The sequence below is a fragment of the Zosterops lateralis genome (genome assembly GCF_965231275.1).
Source record: "Zosterops lateralis genome assembly, contig: HAP1_HAP1_SCAFFOLD_116, whole genome shotgun sequence".
Classification (NCBI taxonomy): domain Eukaryota; kingdom Metazoa; phylum Chordata; class Aves; order Passeriformes; family Zosteropidae; genus Zosterops; species Zosterops lateralis.
Window position 1 is genome coordinate 82367 of NW_028154564.1, and position 19601 is coordinate 101967.

Here is a 19601-nt window from a genome sequence, read left to right on the forward strand (position 1 = left end):
TAACTCCAGGATGGGAAGGTCCTTTCCAGGCATTGCTGAGCCTGAGGCTGTGACCCGGAGCAGGAACGAGGGGGGATCCAGCCAGCAGCACCAAAGGACCCCTGGAGGAACCGAAGGAATGGACTGTAACATCCAAACCAGGGGACACCAAATTGACTCTTCAATGGGGACTGGGGGGTGATGAACTGGGAGGACCCGAATGATCCAAGGGAGGTACAAAGAATCAAACCTAACTGGGAAATAAGGCCAAGCTTCTATCAGTGGTTTCAAGTGCAGCCTGGACAAGTGCTGAGACACCTCTGACACCCTCCTTGGGGAGGAATACTTCCACTTCAAACAAAAAGAGGAACAAGACTGTGTCAGTCAGAGCATTCTCATATTTTGGCCTTAGTCTGTGACTTACACAAAGAAAAAGAGGAGTTAAAACCTCCATCAGAGTCATACCATACACCCTGTCTGATTCATCACAATAACAGATATGCTAGCTGGGTTAAATGTAAATGTTTAAATTATAAAAAAATTGCTATTGTAATTCACTAAAGTGACACTCTTATTGTATGAAGTGTCAAGTGCCAAATCTATTCCCTACCCTGGTAAGAAATAAGAACGGTTGAAATGGTAATTTTGCTCTGTTGATGGGAATTACTGGTGCCTGTTGAGTGGGAAATACCTGAGGAACAGTGGGAAACTGCAGTTAAAAAGTGTCACAAAGGATTTGCCTGGAAATTAACAAAGAGGAATTGACAATTGACAGTTGAAATAGAGGACAAGACCGGGTGGCCACTGTACTGGCCACCAAGAAGATCATCTACTCCTGCTGTGGGTACAACCCCACAGGCCTGGGAGGAGGGGGGATAAGCCATACAGGACCTCTGTTATTCCTTTTCCTGTCACTCATTTTCTGTCTTTTCCCTTACAGGACACCAGCAAAGTCATGTCACAGGTGTTACCGAAAGCTGTACATGGAAAGACACAGAGGTTTCTTTTTTATCCCTCACACTCATGTCAACAGCCACTGTTACAACCCATCCAAGTTGGTAATTGTGTGCACAATGGGAAAAAATATTGGACTGCAGAAAACTTGGGAACAAGCGGTAACAGGCTGGGAACTGAATGTCCAAAAGGGGAGAGATGGATTTGTTTCACATATACAATTGGGAATAAAATCCAGGATTTGGTAAAAGAACAACTGGCAAGCAGAAAGACAAAGTCAGCACAGCAATCTAACTCTCTGCAAATTTCACTTCAAGATTTGTATACAAAATTGGACCAGCAACTAGGAAAAGAAAAAGAGACTTCAAGACTGAGGAAAAATCTGTTTGTGGAATTGGGGGAAAGGATAAGTGAGGAACTCAACATAACCAACTGCTGGGTCTGTGGAGGGGCTTTGGTGTCAGAGGAATGGCCATGGAAAGGCAGGAGCTCAGGCCCAGTAAAACTCCTTAAGTGGAACCAGACAAATCTAAAAGGGGAAAACCAGCCAGAAGGGTGGATTTTAAGTTCAACAGCAATAGGGGAAGAATGTCTGGAGCACTGGGAAAAATTTCATTAAAGCAGTAGGAAATAATCCCTGTAAAAGTTATAAACTTAGCAATAGAACTTTCACATGGTGAATCCCAGAGGAACCAACTTGGTATTGGACTCAAAACAAAATGAAAGAGGGGAATTGTAGCTATAATAACAAAGTTGGAATTTTTCGATGTAATGATAGAGGAAAAAAATCCTTATTTTGGCATCCCAGAAATATCCAAATTTTGGGAGAATATAAATCAACCGGAAAAAGATTATTGGAAGGCACCAGATGGCTTATTTTGGATATGTGGAAAGAGAGCACACCCAAGACTCCCCTCTAGGTGGAAAGGGAGCTGCACTTTGGGAATTATACAACCAGGATTCTTTCTTTTACCAGGACCAAATGGAGACCAACTAGGGATGCCAGTTTATGAGGACTTAAAAAGAAATAAAAGGGATTTGATTAGAGGATTCCAAAAATGGGGGATGAAGAATGGCCCCCTGAACACATATTGGAAACATATGGGCCAGCCACCTGGGCACAGGATGGGAGCTGGGGACATCAGACCCCAATTTATGTGCTGAACCGCATCATAAGACTCCAGGCTGTTGTAGAAATAATAACAAACAAAACTGTTCTGGTGTTGGAATTAATATCAAGTCAACAACAGCAAACCAGGGCTGCAGTATATCAAAGTAAGTTAGCTTTACATTATTTACTAGATGAAGAAAGGGGTGTTTGTGGAAAATTTAATACATCAGATTGTTTGAAAATGGATGACAATGGAGATGCTGTTCTGGATCTAGTCAATGATATCGGAAAAACAGCTCATGTACTGGTCCAAAAGTGGGAATCAATGGTAAAAAGCAGCTGGTAGGATAACTTACTGGAACTAGAATGGTGGAAAAACTAGGGTTTTTTCTCCTATGTGCTACTGCTAGACTGGTATTTCTTCCTTGTTTAATCCCTTGTTTTATTTGGCTGATCACAAACGTAGTTCAAGGCCTGCAAGTAGTAAAAATGCCTACAGACCCAAAATTGACTACATCTGGAACAGCACAAAAGATCATGGTGTTAAAGAAACCAAATAATATAAAAAAACCCTTTGAAGAAGCAAAATTGATCTGTGAAAAAAAATTAACAAATAATAGAAGCTAGAAAACAAGGAATATGGCTCAAGCCAAATGAATTATAAAAGCAAGAGAGGGGAAATGTTATAAATGCATATTATATAGTTGCCTTTTTGCAAATATTAACATGACTACTATACAAATAATTGTACTGTATTATGTTTTATTAATAGGGTTTAGAGAGGTAATGAAAGTATATTTTCTGATTATACCAGAGGGTTAACAGTTAAAGACTAGGGTTTTTATCTCTTCTCTGTAACATCTAAACCAAGCCAGAAGTTATGAGAGAGGGGGTCACCTTGTGACCCTTCATAAAAAAACCTGTTAACTTTCTGATTTCTTATCCAAATGAAAAGAACTAAAAAACCTCAAGAGAAAATTTATACCCAGGTTACCAGACAGAGTAGAGCCACCCAGAAATAATTCTATTTGATAAAATGATTTGGGATACTTAAAACAGATCAAAAAGAATGTTTGATTAACATCTATTGAATATTCAATACAACGATCCTTAAAGATAGAAATCCCAAACAGTGAAGGGTGCTGCTGGCTGACTTTTTGCCAGGCACCCTCGGCTGAGAAACTTTTGCTTTCTGTCTCTTAATTGTCTATTTTTATTTTTTATTAAAGTTATAAATTTTAAAAAATGAGTAGAACTCGTTTTTCACAAGGTTATGTCTAGGACTCAGTTAACTTTGTGCAAGGTAATGCTACTGAACTTTAAACTGGCCTTTAGGGCTTTTCTATCAACTACAACAGTCTCTTATTTGCTTAAGGCACTCTAAGGCACATTTTTACTCACCTAAAACTAAAACTTACATTCCCACTCCATGTCTGTGTGGCTTTATGCATCTCAGTTTCTCCCAGGGTTTCAAACCAACCCCTGTGACACATTCTTACATGTGGCCAGGGTGCAATGAGCCCCCTGAAGATGTATCAAACCTGAGGGTTGGCCTGTAACCTCCCAGAGTGGCTTCATGATATTTGCCAGACGGCTCTTGGCAAGAAGAGTGTGTATCTTAAAGCAAAAGTTTTAATAAAAAACAAAATAACAAACAATACAGGAACAAAAGAAAAAGCCGAGCACAGGTGTTAGAGAAGCCTCTGACACTGTGCTAAGACACCTTAAAAAGCACCTGAGCTCCTTTGTGCACCTTCGTAAACACTCAACGTTTTAGGAGGAACAACCTGGCCTGCTGCCAATAGAAGCAGCTACAGGTTCTGAAAAACATTTCCACAGCCCAACCAGTGCCCCTGTGCTGGCTCTGGGCCAATTACAATGAGAAGAGCATGGGAAATTCTAGTTTAACTTCATTATATGTTCAAAGGTAAACCAACACTCTTTTCATTATATAGAAACACCTGCTCGTGTGTGGGGGTGCATTCCTACACCCCTGCATTCCTTCCTGCCTCGAAGCCTGCATGCATGGGGTCCTGGGACATTTCTATCTGGTTTCCAACACCCATCCCTGCTCCCACTGTCCCCATCCCTGTCCCCATTGTCCCCATTCCCATTCCTGGCTCCTAGAGAGGAGCTGCAGGACACTGGAAGAGGGAACCCGGATTCATTGCCCAAAGAGGGGTAATTTCACACCAGCACTAAAGCATTGGGAATATCTTGGCTTTAAAACATTAGAAAACTGTAAAATGATCTGTTAGCAAGAGCTGTGGGGTGGGTGGGAGCAGCGGGATCAGCTCTGCCGGCAGCTCTTGGCTTTCCTGGGAAGAGGAAGGGGCTGGATCCAGCTCCGTGGATTGCTCAGGCAGTGACTCCTGCTGGGATGAGAGAGGGTCACGGTGTCACCCTGTCCCTGTCCCCATCCCACAGGATGGACCTGGCTGGAGCCCATGGAGAGCGGGAGCTGCTCCAGAATCCCACCTGATCCCATCCCAATCCTGCCTCAATCCTGCTCCATCCATCCCAACTAATCATGCACTGGAATCCTGCCCTGATCCAGAATCCCACCTGATTCTGCCCCAGTCCTCCTGCCCCAGTCCTACTCCATCCATCCCACATGATCCTGCTCCAGACTCCAGCCCTGATCCCACTCTCCAATTCCATCTGATCCTGCTCTGGATCCCTGCTCTGATCCACAATCCCTCCCTGATCCCAGTCTGTCCATCCTGCCCTGATCCCCCTCTGCAATCCCACCCTGATCCCACTCCACACCTGCGGTCGAGCCGTTGGCTCCCACATCTCTTCCTGCAGAAAGAGAAGATCCATGAGATTCCAGCACAGATCACACACCAGGATTAACCCCAGGATCCATCCTGGGATCTGCACAGAGGGGATCCAGAGCTGGATCCACCACTGGGACTCACTGGCTGCCATGTTGTATCCATCCCTGTCCCTCCTCCCTGGGGAAAAACAGTGGGATCAGCGTCAGTGGCACAGGATTCCTGAACGGTGCCGGGTGGATCCGTGCCCCTTCCCGACCCCCATCCCGTGTGTTACCGGATTGGAGCTTGCAGACAATGAATCCAATGAGGACAGTGAGGATGAGGATGGCAGCGATGACGGACACAGCGACCACCACAGTGAGATTCCCACCAGATGTCGGCTCTGGGAAATGCGGGATGGTGAGGAGGGGAAGGGGAACCCCCATCTGGGAATTCCCAATTCCCACATTGCCAGGCTCACCCCAAGCGAAGATCCCGGGCTCCAGCATTCCGGGATGCTCCACCCGGCACCGGTACTGCTCCCGCTCCTCCGGCAGCGCCTCGATGCTGGCCCAGGTGTGGAAGGTGCCGTCGCTGTTGGGAACGATCCCGCCCCACTCCGTCTCCTGATCCCACATTTCATCCCCCTTCAGCCAGTTGACTGCGATGGTCCTGGGGTAGAATCCGTAGGCGTGGCAGGACAAGATCAGCGTCCCGTGTTCCTCTTTTCCGGACACATGGACATCAGGGGGCTCTGGAATGGGATAACGGTGAGATGCATCCATGGAATTCCATGGGAATGGGATGGGGGTGAGATCTGCCCATGGAATTCCCACTGGAATGGGATGGGGGCGAGACCTGCCATGGAATTCCCACAGGAATTACTGTGTTCTCCAGTCCTCCAATCCCAAATCCCAAATTCCCACCCACCTTTACGCTCCAGCTCCTTCTGCCCGTATCCAACGTATTTCTGGAGCCATTCTGGGCTCTTGTGCTTCAGGTAATTCGTGAAACCCTCAGCCTCGTTCCCGTCCTGTTCCCAGCGCCTCCTGGTGATCTCAGCAGCACCGTCGGCCACCACGAATCTCCCAGATCCCAGATCAAAGGAGATGAAATCCTGCCCATTGTAGCCATCCCGGTAGCATCCATGGACACTCCCATCAGACAAGATGTCACAGCCATAAAGCAGCTGTACAGTGTGGAGACCTGGGGGAATTGTACCCACAGAGACCCATGGAATTGTGTCCCAGCCCCACTGAGCCCCATTCCAGCCCTATGGAGCCCCAGAGTCTGATGGAGACCCACAGAACCTCGTCCCAGCCCCGTGGATCCCATGGATGCACATCCCAGTGCCATGGGATAGAACCCCAGGGATCCCAGCCCGGCCCCACAGATCCCCCCACTCACCCCCGCTCTGCTTGTACCGGTCCCGCAGTGTCTCCAGGCTCCTGGCATACAGTTGCTGGTTCCTCTCACTGATCTGGGTCTCCCTATCCCAATATCCCGGCTCGGCTCCCTCCTTCATCCACTGTGTCAGTGGCTCCACCCGGCCCCGCTCGCTGTTGTAGTGCACAAAGGGGATCCCATCCACAAACCCCATTTCCATGAAGTGGGGGACCCCCAGGCTGGGCTCTGACACCAACACATTCAGGTAACGCAGGGAGTAGAGAACTGGGGGGACACGGAGATTTTCGGGGTCATTGAGGGGTCAGGGATCAATGAAATGGAAAACTGGGAGAGGGGATGCAGGGGGGGATTGGTACAGGATAAGGGGGTGCAGAAGGGTCCAACGGACCAGGAATGGAAATTCAGAGGGGTCCCAGTGCCCAGAATCCCCCCAGGGACCCTCCCAGGCCCCCTGGGACCTCCCATACACGGGGTGCAGAATTGAGGGGATGCAGAGATTGGGGGGTCCGAGGGCTCCCCCGGTGTTGAGGGAAGTGGGGTCTGGGAGCTGGGAAAGGCAGGAATGGGGGTCCAGGGGGTCCCTGGGTCAGGGAAAGGGGGGTCTGGGGCTGGGAGAGGCGGGCGGATCCCGGGGACGCAGTTTGGGGAAGGCAAAAGCAAGACGGGACGAAAGGGGAATTCCAGGGAATTCATCTGGATCCCACTGGATCTCCGCTGAGACCCCCTGGGACCCCCTGGAAACCCCTTCCAGGAAGCGCCGGGAATGGAGAACTGGGGGGCGGCAGAAATTTGGGGGATCTGGGGGTCCAAAAGCCGAGGAAAAAGCGGGTCTGGGCTCTGGGAAATGCGGGATGGCCGCGGAGGGGCTGCAGGGGGGTCCCAGAGCACTGACGGGGGTGCGGGGGGGTCCCAGTCCCGGATAAGGGGGTGCAGGGGGGTCCCGGTGCTGGAGAAGGGAGGACGGGGGAGTCCCGGTGCCCGGGAATGGGGGTTCAGGGGGAGTTTCCCTCCCGGAATTGGGGGTTCAAGGGGGTCCTGGTGCCCAGGAATGGGGGTTCAGGGGGATCTCGGTGCCCAACAAGGGGGTGCAGGGGGGTCCCGGTGCTGGGGAAGGGGATGGAGGGGACCCCAGGACCCAAACTGGGGCTCAGGGGGTTCCCGTGCCCGGATAAGGCGGTTCAGGGGGGTCCCGGTCTCGGGCAGTCCCACTCCCGTCGCCCCCCGGCTCCCCCAGGAGCCCCAGGAGCCCCCCAGCCCCAGCGCTGGAGCCATCGCAGCCGCCCCCGATCGCGGCTCCGGCGCAGTTTGGGAGACGCCAAAGTGCCCGAGGGAGCGCGGGGGGAGGGAAAAGGGGAATTCCAGGGAACTGCCCGGGATCCCCTCCTGGAACCCCTCGGGATCCCTCAGGGATCCATCTGGGACCCTCCAGGGCCGCGCCCTGCGGGACCCCCGGGCTCCTCTCGCCCTCTCTCCTCTCCCTTTCCTTCGGGTTGTGATCAATACATATTATAGGATTGGCTTTGGGCAAATATTAAAGTGAATAACTCTATGGGTTATGTTGGAAATTCGTGCTGTCTCTTTTTGTAGTGTGTTTGTCGTGGTTTGAAAGCAAAATGAGTGAGAGGGTCCAGTCAGAAATACAATTTAATAACAAGAAAGGTAAAAAAGGTAAAATAAAATAAAATAAAATAAATGCAATAATACAAAGGATCACTGACAGAGTCAGAACACAACCTGAGCAGGATGGTGGAAGCAGTCCAGGTGAGGTGCTCTTCCTGAAGCAGTGATCCTGTAGAAAGGTCTGGGAGCTCTGCTCCTCTGGGAATCCAGTGGGTAAGTGCCACTTGCACTGTCCCACGTACCAGCTTATATCCAGGTGAGAATGCTTGGCTCCTCCCCCTGGGCGGAGCATCTCCCAATGGGATGAGGAGTGTGAAGTGGGTCCTTGATGGCCCATTAAACAGAGAGAGCTCCTGGAGGGAGTTCCCTGTGAGTCCTGGGCAAGGCATTGATGGGCCATGAGCAGAAGAGCCCAAAGGAGGGGCCTGGGAAAACACTGCCCCACTTGGTTTAACAGTTCATGGAGATCGTGATAGAATAAATACTTTGTGTACATCCTACACTGCAACCCAGGACAGTACCTAATTGGCTAAAAACAGAATAAAAATGCACGATTTTAGGAACGCATACACAAGGCTCACAGAAACACCGACTTTGACCCACGTCATGGGTCACCAACATGCGGGAGCTCAGGACCTCTGGACAACCAACCAATATGATTTGGCAGAAGCTGTTTACTGTTTACATTAAATTATATTTGTACATTCTAAAATGAATGTTCACACCACCACATGTTATTTGATTGGTGCCTCCATCTTGTCCATGCCTCCAGCACACACCTTTGAGTGAATATCATTGGTTACAGTCCATGGCTTCACTGGGCCATCCGGTGGCCCTGATGTCCCCTCCCCATGTCCCTCTTGTCACAGCTGTCCCTCAGGTAGCACAGTCCAGCCCCGCCAGTGACACCGGACCCTCGGCCACCAGTGACACCCCAGGTGGGTCCTTGTCCCCTCCCTGTCACCCCCCCGGGCTGCACAGAGGGACCCTTGGGGACATGGAGCTGAGATGTCCCCAAGACCCTCTTGTGTCCCCATGTCCCTCAGGAACCTTTGGGGACACAGATCCAAGATGTCCCCAAGGCCCTCCTGTGTCCCCATGTCCCTCCCATGTTCCTCAGGGACACTGGGACCCCGTGGGGACACAGATCCAGGTGTCCCCAAGACCCTTTTCTGTCCCCAAGGGACACTGGGGACACAGATCTGGGTGCTCCCATGTCCCTCTTGTGTCCCCATGTCCCTTCTCCCTTCCTTGGGAACATGGATCCAGCTGTCCCTATATCCCTCCTGAGTCCCCAGGGGACATTGGGGACCATTGGGGACACGGATCCAGATGCCCCCAAGACCCTTTTCTGTCCCCAAGGGACACCAGAGACCACTGGGGACACAGATCTGGAGTGTCCCTGTGTGAAAAACGAGGTTCACTTTCTTGGTAAATTTTAAGAAAGTAGGTCTAATAAAAAATAAGACAATTAGGAGACAGAAAAAACAAAGTAGGGCCAGCTGAGTGACTTGGCATTCAGCCCAGTCAACACCTTGCTATTTCAGAGGCTTCTTTAAATACCCTTTCTATTGCATCTGTCTGTTGAATTCCACAAACTAGTTTCCATATTCCAGGAACTGTTTAGCATGGCCCCTGCTTGGGTTCACCTCTTTAGAGCTTGTGTGTTTCTGGGCTGTGTCTTCATTATGACCTCCAGCTTGGGCCTTAGTCCCCACCTCCCACAGGTGTTGATAGTTGGCACGTCAGCAGCAGGGAACCCATCACATGTTTGCTGGATGTTATCCCAACCAAACAGGCTGTCCAGTTACAGGCACAATTCCATATCAGCCATCCCACTACCATATTTAAGTTTTGCTAACAGCAGAAATAAAAACTATATCCTTACAGCAAAGTTGTTATACATATAGCATTCACCTTAATATTTGCAAGAAGCCAACTTTATAATATACATTTATAACATACTACATTAATACAATATAACTTTCTAACATAACACATATAGTATTTATTTCAATATTTGTGAAAAAGCCAATCATATAATATGTATTTATAACAATCCTCCCTCTTTCTTTTTATAACTCATTTGGCATGAACAATATTCCTTGTTTTCTGGTCTTCATTATTTGCTCATTTTTTTCACAGATCAATTTTGCTTTTTTAAAGGAGTCTTCTATATTGTTTTGTTTCTTTAGTACCATGATCTTTTGTGCTGTTCCAGATGTAGTCAATTTTGGGTCTGTGGGCATTGTTACTACTTGCAGGCCTTGAACTACATTTGTGATCAGCCAAATAAAATGGGATCAAACAAGGGAGAAATATCAGAACAGCAGTAGCACATAAAAGCAAAAATCTTAGCTTTCTCTGCCATTTTATTCCCAATAGTTATCCCACCAGCTGGTTTTTAGCATTGATTCCCACTTTTGAACCAGTACATGAGCTACTTTTCTGATATCATTGACCATATCCATGATGGCACCCCATTGTCATCTATTTTCAAACAATCTGATGTATTAAATTTCCCACAAACACCCCCTTCAGCTAGTAAGTAATCTAAAGCTAACTTACTTTGATATACTGCAGCCCTGGTTTGCTGTTGTTGACTTGATATTAATTCCAAGTCCTGACCAGTTTTGTTTGTTATTATTTCTACAACAGCCTGGAGTCTTATGATGTGGTTCAGCACATAAATTGGGGTCTGATGTCCCCAGCTCCCATCCTGTGCCCAGGTGGCTGGCCCATATGTTTCCAATATGCGTTCAGGGGGCCATTCTTCATCCCCCATTTTTGGAATCCTCTAATCAAATCCCTTTTATTTCTTTTTAAGTCCTCATAAACTGGCATCCCTAGTTGGTCTCCATTTGGTCCTGGTAAAAGAAAGAATCCTGGTTGTATAATTCCCAAAGTGCAGCTCCCTTTCCACCTAGAGGGGAGTCTTGGGTGTGCTCTCTTTCCACATATCCAAAATAAGCCATCTGGTGCTTTCCAATAATCATTTCCCTGTCAATTTATATTCTCCCAAAATTTAGATATTTCTGGGATGCCAAAATAAGGATTTTTTTCCTCTATCATTACATCGAAAAATTCCAACTTTGTTATTATAGCTACAATTCCCCTCTTTCATTTTGTTTTGAGTCCAATACCAAGTTGGTTCCTCTGGGATTCACCATGTGAAAGTTCTATTGCTAAGTTTATAACTTTTACAGGGATTATTTCCTACTGCTTTAATGAAATTTTTCCCAGTGCTCCAGACATTCTTCCCCTATTGCTGTTGAACTTAAAATCCACCCTTCTGGCTGGTTTTCCCCTTTTAGATTTGTCTGGTTCCACTTAAGGAGTTTTACTGGGCCTGAGCTCCTGCCTTTCCATGGCCATTCCTCTGACACCAAAGCCCCTCCACAGACCCAGCAGTTGGTTATGTTGAGTTCCTCACTTATCCTTTCCCCCAATTCCACAAACAGATTTTTCCTCAGTCTTGAAGTCTCTTTTTCTTTTCCTAGTTGCTGGTCCAATTTTGTATACAAATCTTGAAGTGAAATTTGCAGAGAGTTAGATTGCTGTGCTGACTTTGTCTTTCTGCTTGCCAGTTGCTCGTTTACCAAATCCTGGATTTTATTCCCAATTGTATATGTGAAACAAATCCATCTCTCCCCTTTTGGACATTCACTTCCCAACCTGTTACCGCTTGTTCCCAAGTTTTCTGCAGTCCAATATTTTTTCCCATTGTGCACACAATTACCAACTTGGATGGGTTGTAACAGTGGCTGTTGACATGAGTGTGAGGGATAAAAAAGGAACCTCTGTGTCTTTCCATGTACAGCTTTCGGTAACACCTGTGACATGACTTTGCTGGTGTCCTGTAAGGGAAAAGACAGAAAATGAGTGACAGGAAAAGGAATAACAGAGGTCCTGTATGGCTTATCCCCCCTCCTCCCAGGCCTGTGGGGTTGTACCCACAGCAGGAGTAGATGATCTTCTTGGTGGCCAGTACAGTGGCCACCGGTCTTGTCCTCTATTTCAACTGTCAATTGTCAATTCCTCTTTGTTAATTTCCAGGCAAATCCTTTGTGACACTTTTTAACTGCAGTTTCCCACTGTTCCTCAGGTATTTCCCACTCAACAGGCACCAGTAATTCCCATCAACAGAGCAAAATTACCATTTCAACCGTTCTTATTTCTTACCAGGGTAGGGAATAGATTTGGCACTTGACACTTCATACAATAAGAGTGTCACTTTAGTGAATTACAATAGCAATTTTTTTATAATTTAAACATTTACATTTAACCCAGCTAGCATATCTGTTATTGTGATGAATCAGACAGGGTGTATGGTATGACTCTGATGGAGGTTTTAACTCCTCTTTTTCTTTGTGTAAGTCACAGACTAAGGCCAAAATATGAGAATGCTCTGACTGACACAGTCTTGCTCCTCTTTTTGTTTGAAGTGGAAGTATTCCTCCCCAAGGAGGGTGTCAGAGGTGTCTCAGCACTTGTCCAGGCTGCACTTGAAACCACTGATAGAAGCTTGGCCTTATTTCCCAGTTAGGTTTGATTCTTTGTACCTCCCTTGGATCATTCGGGTCCTCCCAGTTCATCACCCCCCAGTCCCCATTGAAGAGTCAATTTGGTGTCCCCTGGTTTGGATGTTACAGTCCATTCCTTCGGTTCCTCCAGGGGTCCTTTGGTGCTGCTGGCTGGATCCCCCCTCGTTCCCTGCTCCGGGTCACAGCCTCAGGCTCAGCAATGCCTGGAAAGGACCTTCCCATCCTGGAGTTAAAGATTGTTCTTTCCATGTTTTCACCAGTACACACTCCCCTGGATGGATATTGGGAATTTTAAAGTCTAAAGGTGTGGTTTGTGGGATTATCCCTTTTAACTGTAAATTTTCAGGGGTTTTTGCAATTGTGTTGACATATTTCTTAACACCCATTTCCCCGAGGTCAGAGGTGGCTGTGTCATGTTGGGTGGTCAGAAAGGGTAACCCAAACATCATCTCATGAGGTGACACTCCCAGGTCTGACCTGGGTTGGGTCTGAACCCTCAATAAAGCCAAAGGTTGGCATTTTACCCACGACATTTGGGTTTCAATTATTAATTTAGTTAAAGTTCTCTTTAAAGTTTGGTTCATTGCCTCTACCCAGCCTGAACTCTGTGGGTGCCATGGGGTGTGTAATTCCCATTTTATCCCCAAGCCTTGAGTTATTTGCTGTAAGACTTTTGACATGAAATGTGTTCCTCTGTCTGAGTCTATCCTATTAACCATTCCATCCCTGGGAATAATTTGTTCCAAAAGGGTTTTACATCCCACATTGGCTGTGGCTCTGACAGTGGGAACAGCCTCCACCCAATGAGTCAGGTGGTCTGTTATTACTAATAAAAACTTCCATCTCTGTACTTGGGGAAGGTCAGTAAAATCCACTTGGATACTTTGAAATGGTCGGAGAGCTAACTCCCCACCTCCTAATGTTGTTTTCCTCGTTACCTTTTTATTTACCTTTTGGCAGATTATACATCTTTCAGTTACTTGTTTTGCCAATCCAAAAATCCCAATACACCCATAATTCCTTAGAAAGTGATCACACAAAGCTTGGGTACCCCAATGAGTTTTTTGATGTATGTTTTCTAATATTTTCCTAGTGAGCAGCTTGTTAAGTAACTGCCTCCTGTCAGGAAGTTTCCATTTCCCAGATTCATCTGGCTTTCCTCCTATTTTACTTAATTCCTTTTCTTCTGTTTCACTGAACTTTGGAGTTTCTAATTCTTCCTTATTTGAGGTCAAAATTAACACAACCCTTTGGATCCCATTCTCTGCTGCATCTTTAGCTCCTTGATCTGCCAAATTATTTCCCCTTATTTCCGAGGTCATTCCCTTTTGATGTCCATTAATTTGCACTACAGCAATCTCCTCAGGCAGTTTTAATGCCTCTGAAACCTCTAAAGTGAGTCCTTCATGTATCAATAATCCCTTTCCCTTTGAATTAAGTAATTCTCTTTCTTCTCAAATTTTTCCAAAGGTGTGTTCTACCCCAAAAGCATACCTTGAATCAGTATATATGGTTCCTTTCTCACTGGCTTAGAAAGAGATACAGTAGATTTCTGATTTCTGATTTCCTTCTTTGAAGAGGGAGGGGGAAAAGATAAAATTCCTGCAATTCTCTCGGGGTTTAGCTTTTGGCTGCCTTTGCTTATTAAGTGCCCGAGATATTTCACTTCAGATTCTACAAATTGCAGTTTCCCCTTTGATACTCTGAGTCCTTTTCCCCCCAGAAAATTCCGAAGTTTTATGGCAGCCTCCCCAAGTTCACCTTCAGCTTCCCCTGATAATAAGGGATCACCCGCATATTGTATAACTTGTATTCCGGGAGGAGCGGGGAAAGTTTGCCCAAAGGCCGCGCTGCCCGTCCCGCAGGCCCTTCCCGTGGCCGAGCTGTGGCTCCGCGGGCTCGGGATTTGGCCTTTCAAAGGAAACCGGCCCCGCCCAGCGGGAGCGGCGGTTCCCAAGGCAACGGTGCCCAGCGCGGGGGGTGCTGGGATTGCCGGAGAGGGCGGGGCGGGGGCGGGGATTGGCCCGGGGCTGAGTCCTCCAGGCGTGGGGGGGCGTAGGCGGGAGCTGCTGCCGGAACCACCGAGAGGACGAGCGGCGGCCGAGCCTGAGCACGGAGTGTCTGCGCATGCTCCCGGCACGGGCGGAGCGGCCGGGACGGGGCCGGCCGGAGCAGCCCCGGGACAAGCGGTCAGGGGATGGGCGGCCCGAGCGGCCGGGACGGGACGGGCCGGGCCGGGCGGGGTTTGTGGCGGAGCTGCCGCGGGCCGTGCGGCCGGGATTGGGGCGGGCAGATCCCCCGGCATGTCCGGGGCAGCGATCGCAGACTGCGCGGTCGGGGCTGGGGCCGGCGCAGGGGGAGCCCCGGGCGGAGCGGCCACCGGTGCGGCCGATACAAACGGCGGGGCGGCCGCCGGCACCGGGGCTGGGGCGGGCGGTGGGGCCGGGGACGGCGGGGCGGCTTCTAAGCCCAAATTTTTTGAGTTTTTTAATACGTTTTTTCTCCAACCCTCAATTCGGCAGGTTCTAGGCCCAAAGTTCCTGTTTTGTTTTTTCCCCCCCAACCCCTCAATTCTGCAGCTTCTAAGCCCGAATTTCCTGTTTTTTTTTTTTTTTTTTTTTTTTTTTTTTTTTTTGTGTGTTTTTTGTTTTTTGGTTTTTTTTGGTTTTTTTTTTTTTTTTTTTTTTTGTGTTTTTTTTTTTTTTGTTTTTGTTTTTGTTTTTGTTTTTGTTTTTGTTTTTTGTTTTTTTTTTTTTTCCCCAAGCCCTCAATTTGGCAGCTTCTAAGCACAAATTTCTTGTTTTATTTTGGTTTTTTCTCCAAACTCTTAATTCGTCACGTCCTAAGCCCAAATTTCTTGGGTTTTTTGTTTTTTGGGGTTATTTTTAAACCCTCAACCTGGCAAAAAAAAGAATTTAGGCCCCTCCCTCCTTTTTATCCTGTTTCTCAGTGGGTTGTACTGGCAAACCCCCAGCTCCCTTCCTTCAGAGGGGCCCAGCCCCTTTCTTTGGGGCCCCGTCCCCACCCCGGGGTCTCTCTCAGTCCTTTCATCTCTGGCTTCGCCTCCGTCCTGGCTCCTCTCTGGCCAAAGGACAGACACGCAGCTCAGGGAGCTCCAGACTGGCTTTGTAGAGCTGGGAACCCCAGTCCACGTCTCAAACTCACATCTCACACCCCGTAACCTGCTCCCCTAAGAAATACTCACAGTCCTTTGTTCTTTCTTAGGTCTTTGTGCACAAGATTTTTATGGAGCAAAAATACCACGGTTTCTTCCAGAGCTTCTTCTTCCCTTCTTTCCTTTTGCTTTATTGTCTCCCCCTTGCCCTGGGGGTATTTAACCTGTGATCTCCAATCTACACCAGAGGAAGCAGAGCAAGGCTGCTAAAATCAGCTGGGCCTCTCCTGGTCTGGATCCCCTGGGGCCTCAGAGACGAGGTAAATATCCTGAACTGAGCCCCCAAATTGTGAAAAACACGGTTGACTTTTGTTAAAATTGTAAAAGTTTCATAATAGAAAATAGGACAATAAGAGGCATATGAAGCAAAAGAGATTCCAGATGTCTGGGTACCTGGCATCCCACACCAAGGCACACAGGCTAACAAAGGATCTTTCCTTTCAATACCATAGGTTATTGCATATTCATAAATTTTGGACATGATTTAAACCCTTCTTTGGACTTTGGGTAAAAAGGTTTAATTGTAGTTTTTCTCCCCCGCCATTCTTTCTTGGAAATAAATCTTTCCAGTGGCTCCACAAAGTAGCAAATCCCTTAATAAGGAGGCAGTAAATTCTTCCTTCTGGAGTTCTTTGGTGTCCTTGTTGTTATCTCTATGAAGATAGGATGATGTGAGGAATTTCTTAATTGCCTCTCCCACTTTAGATTAGTTACAACAAGCATCTGCTATAGCCTAAAAACTGTATTTATCACACTACTAAAAGAGACTATATTAATACAGCATAACTTTCTAACATAACAGATATAGTATTCATTTTAATATTTGCAAAAGCCAGTCATACAATATGCATTTATAACACCCAGAGTGTCCCCGAGGCGTCCCTGCCGTGTCCCCAGCGATCATGGATGGCTGCAAGGTGTGACAATCCTGGTGTGGGGTGGTGGGAGGGAAAGGGGGGAACATGGGGGGTTTTGGGGGTCCTAGGGGAGATTTTGAGGGGTCCCAGGTGGGGGTTTAAGGATCCCAGGGAGGGTTTGGGGGCTCCTGGGGGGGGTTCAGGGGGTCCTGGGTGGGATTTGGGAGGTCCCAGGTGGGGTTTGGAGGTGTCGCAGGTGGGGTTGGGGAGGCCCTGAGGGAGTTTGGGGGGTGTCCCAGGAGTGGTTTTGGGGTTGCCAGGCGGAATTGTTTTGTTCTGGGGGTTTGGAGGGTTTCAGGTGGGGTTTGGAGGGTCCTGGAGGGGTTTGGGGGATTCCAATAGGGGTTTTTGGGTGTCAGGGGGTCCTGGGAGGATTGGGGGCAAGGGGGACAGTGGGGGGGTTGCAGGAGGGGACAGCAGGGGGTGGCAGGGGTTGGCAGAGGGAACAAGGGGGTGGCAAAGGGACAGAGGGGACAGCTGAGCCCTCCAGGGAGGGGACAGAGGAGACCCAAGGAGGGCACAGGGGCCATCACAGGAGGCCACGAAGTCCCTGCCACATCCCCTGTCCCCTCACCAGGAGCTGAAGGATCTGGTGGCTGTGGTGGACAACGTGAGCAGGCTGGCGGCCCTCACGACCGTGCCATGGAACGTGTGGCCGTTCGTGTACCCAGAGTCCCTGTGCACAACCCTGAGAGAATTCATCTGGCACCTCCGGGACGCCCTGGAGCACAGTGATGTCACCTCCCAGGCCATGGCCGCCCTCGTGACAACCCCGGGGGCCACCTGGGACGATGTGAGAGCCGCGGGCAGAGCCTGGCAGGAGTCAAGTTTTCTGTTCTGGAAGAGCTCGATCTGGCTGATGAATGAGGCCGTTGATCTCCTCGATACCTTGGAGGACGGGGACACCGCCCAGGCTGGGGACCTGCGGGACAAGACCGCCGGCTGGAGGAGAGTTAAGAAGAACATCCTGGCGGATAAGACCCAGCAGGTATCAATGGCTCTGGTCAGGGAGTTGAACTCATTTCTGATCGAGCTCAAGGCCCCGGTGGCAGCAGCCATCAAGGCCATGGTGACCACCAGGCAGTCGGGGGTGGCCACCAGGAGGGGACAGGGCACAGAGGCAGCCAGGAAGCTGGCAATACACATGGCATATGTGTGTTACAGAGCCATCATGTTCCTCGATACGCTGCACCAGCGGCTGGGGGACATCAAATTGGCCCTGAAGGAAAAGGAGGCGTCCGCTGATGTCCGCAAGGACTTGGTGGCTGTGGCGGTCAAGGTCGAGTGGCTGTGGGAGGGCAGCGCCCGCCTGGCCATGGATCACCTGATGGGGACACTTGGGGACATCCACAACCTCCTCTTGAGTCCCTGTGGTGGCTCTGGTGGCCCTGTTAGCCCTGGTGGCCCCGGTGGCCGCTCAGTGGCCAAGCGGTGCCAAGAAACCATTGAGGACACTCCGGGGCCCTGCAAAAAGCTGCGCACAGCGCCATCGTGTGGTGAAACACGTAATGGCAGCTCAGTGACGGGAACACCTGAACAACCTGAGGGTACCTGGGGAAAACCCGAGCCAGGGGCAGTTTGTGACACCACCAGCCATCGCCCAAGCCACCCCGACTTATTACCCCCAGGGACACGATGTGAACTGGCAACTTCCAAATTGATATATTCTTTTAAAACCTGTTGCCATGAATGCCTTCCCATAGGAGTTACTGGTGTTTCAAAACGAAGACAAGACTTTCTAATTATAGGCAAGCAAAATAATAGAACTCTTGGGCTTTCAGTTCTTCCAGCTGTCGTTTCAGCAAATTGTAACAAAGAGCTGAGGGTTTTAGCTCTTGCTTACAATGCTCCACTGGTAATTCAACCAAAAACACCAATTGCTATTGCTATTGCATGGCCAATGCTTAATTGGGTAAAACATGTCACCAATGAAGAGCCAAAACTGGAGTGCAGTCTGACATACAAAGGTAAAACAGTGAAGATTACAGGCATGCTGGACACGGGGGCACTGGTCACTGTGATTTTTCATAAATATTGGCCGAGGGAGTGGAAGCTGATGAAAATATACCGTGTTCTCAGAGGGATTGGAGGAGATACAAGGTGTATGCAAAGTGCATCCATGATTACTGTCACAGGTCCCAAAGGAAAGACAGCAAACATCCAGCCCTGTGTGGGGAAGTGCTCAACAGTATGGGGGAGAGACGTGTTGTCCCAGTGGAGAACAAAGATGGAAGTGGGTTCTTAATGGAAACCACAGTGACACCTGCCACTCATCATTAGGTTACTGTTAGTAAGTTATCATGGAAAACCAATCAGCTCGTTTGGAGGGATCAATGGCCTCTTGAACAGAAAAAAATGAATGCAGTCAAAAAATTAGTGAGTGAACAGCTACAAAAAGGCCACAAAAACCCACAAACAGTCCCTGGAATTCCCCAGTGTTTGTCATTCATAAGAAGACTTCTCTGATTCCTGGAGATTGCTTCACGAATTGAGGAACAAAGTGATAGAAGACATGAGGCATTTACAACCTGGATTTCTTTCTCTTTCACTGATCCCAAGAGACTGGCCCCTTGTTGTCATTGACTTAAAAGATTGTTTTTTCAACACTCCACTGCATCCAGAGGATGCTCCTCGATTTGCCTTTTTGGTTCCAGCCATCAGTAGAGGAGAACCACTGCAAAGGTACCACTGGACGGTTTTACTGCAAAGAGATGCAAAGGAGCTGCAGCCGCTCCGGCCCCGCCAAACCCGAGAACGGCCCCGCGGCCGGTCCCAGCGAACCCCTGAGGGGCCCCTTCCATCCCGCTGGTGACTTACCTGGGCTCATAGGGACCCCTCTGACACTGACAGCAGGACCCCCACTCTGAACAGCAGCTCCCCCTAAACAAAACGGGTTTGAACACTGCAGGAATTTAGACAATTTCCTGCAGTGCTACTGCGCATGTGCAGCACAGCCGCCCGCACAGCAAAATGGTGGCTCCCTGCAAAGACCTTCCGTACAACAAAATGGCTGCTCCTTGTGTTTTTCCGTACAACAAGATGGCGGCACCCTACACGGAGCATGCTCCCTGCTGCCAGCGCCATTTTGTAACCACCGAGACACACAGCCTCCAACTACAGCGCCACCTCTGGCCC

At 48.8% G+C, this 19601-nt stretch overlaps 2 protein-coding genes across 4 annotated transcripts; one reads left to right on the plus strand and one right to left on the minus strand.

Moving 5' to 3' along the window:
- Positions 1-4307: 4307 nt before the first annotated feature.
- Positions 4308-8451, minus strand: LOC310923584 (class I histocompatibility antigen, F10 alpha chain-like; the record flags this gene model as incomplete). The annotated part of the gene is made up of 8 exons (XM_083885533.1): positions 4308-4416; positions 4814-4846; positions 4966-5001; positions 5099-5206; positions 5285-5557; positions 5734-6009; positions 6211-6474; positions 8424-8451. The coding sequence occupies 8 exons, from the start codon at positions 8449-8451 to the stop codon at positions 4403-4405; spliced, it is 1032 nt and encodes a 343-aa protein (XP_083741659.1). The 3' UTR covers positions 4308-4402.
- Positions 8452-14154: 5703 nt separating this feature from the next.
- LOC310923581 (uncharacterized protein) lies at positions 14155-19280 on the plus strand. Of its 3 annotated transcripts, XM_083885529.1 has the most exons (4): positions 14155-14563; positions 15600-15809; positions 16414-16466; positions 17044-19280. In XM_083885529.1, the coding sequence occupies exons 3-4, from the start codon at positions 16452-16454 to the stop codon at positions 18709-18711; spliced, it is 1683 nt and encodes a 560-aa protein (XP_083741655.1). In that variant the 5' UTR covers positions 14155-14563; positions 15600-15809; positions 16414-16451; the 3' UTR covers positions 18712-19280. The 3 variants fall into 3 exon arrangements, with proteins under 3 accessions (XP_083741655.1, XP_083741654.1, XP_083741656.1); XM_083885528.1 differs by having other exon boundaries at positions 14155-15809; XM_083885530.1 differs by lacking the exons at positions 14155-14563; positions 15600-15809 and having other exon boundaries at positions 15863-16466.
- Positions 19281-19601: the final 321 nt, after the last annotated feature.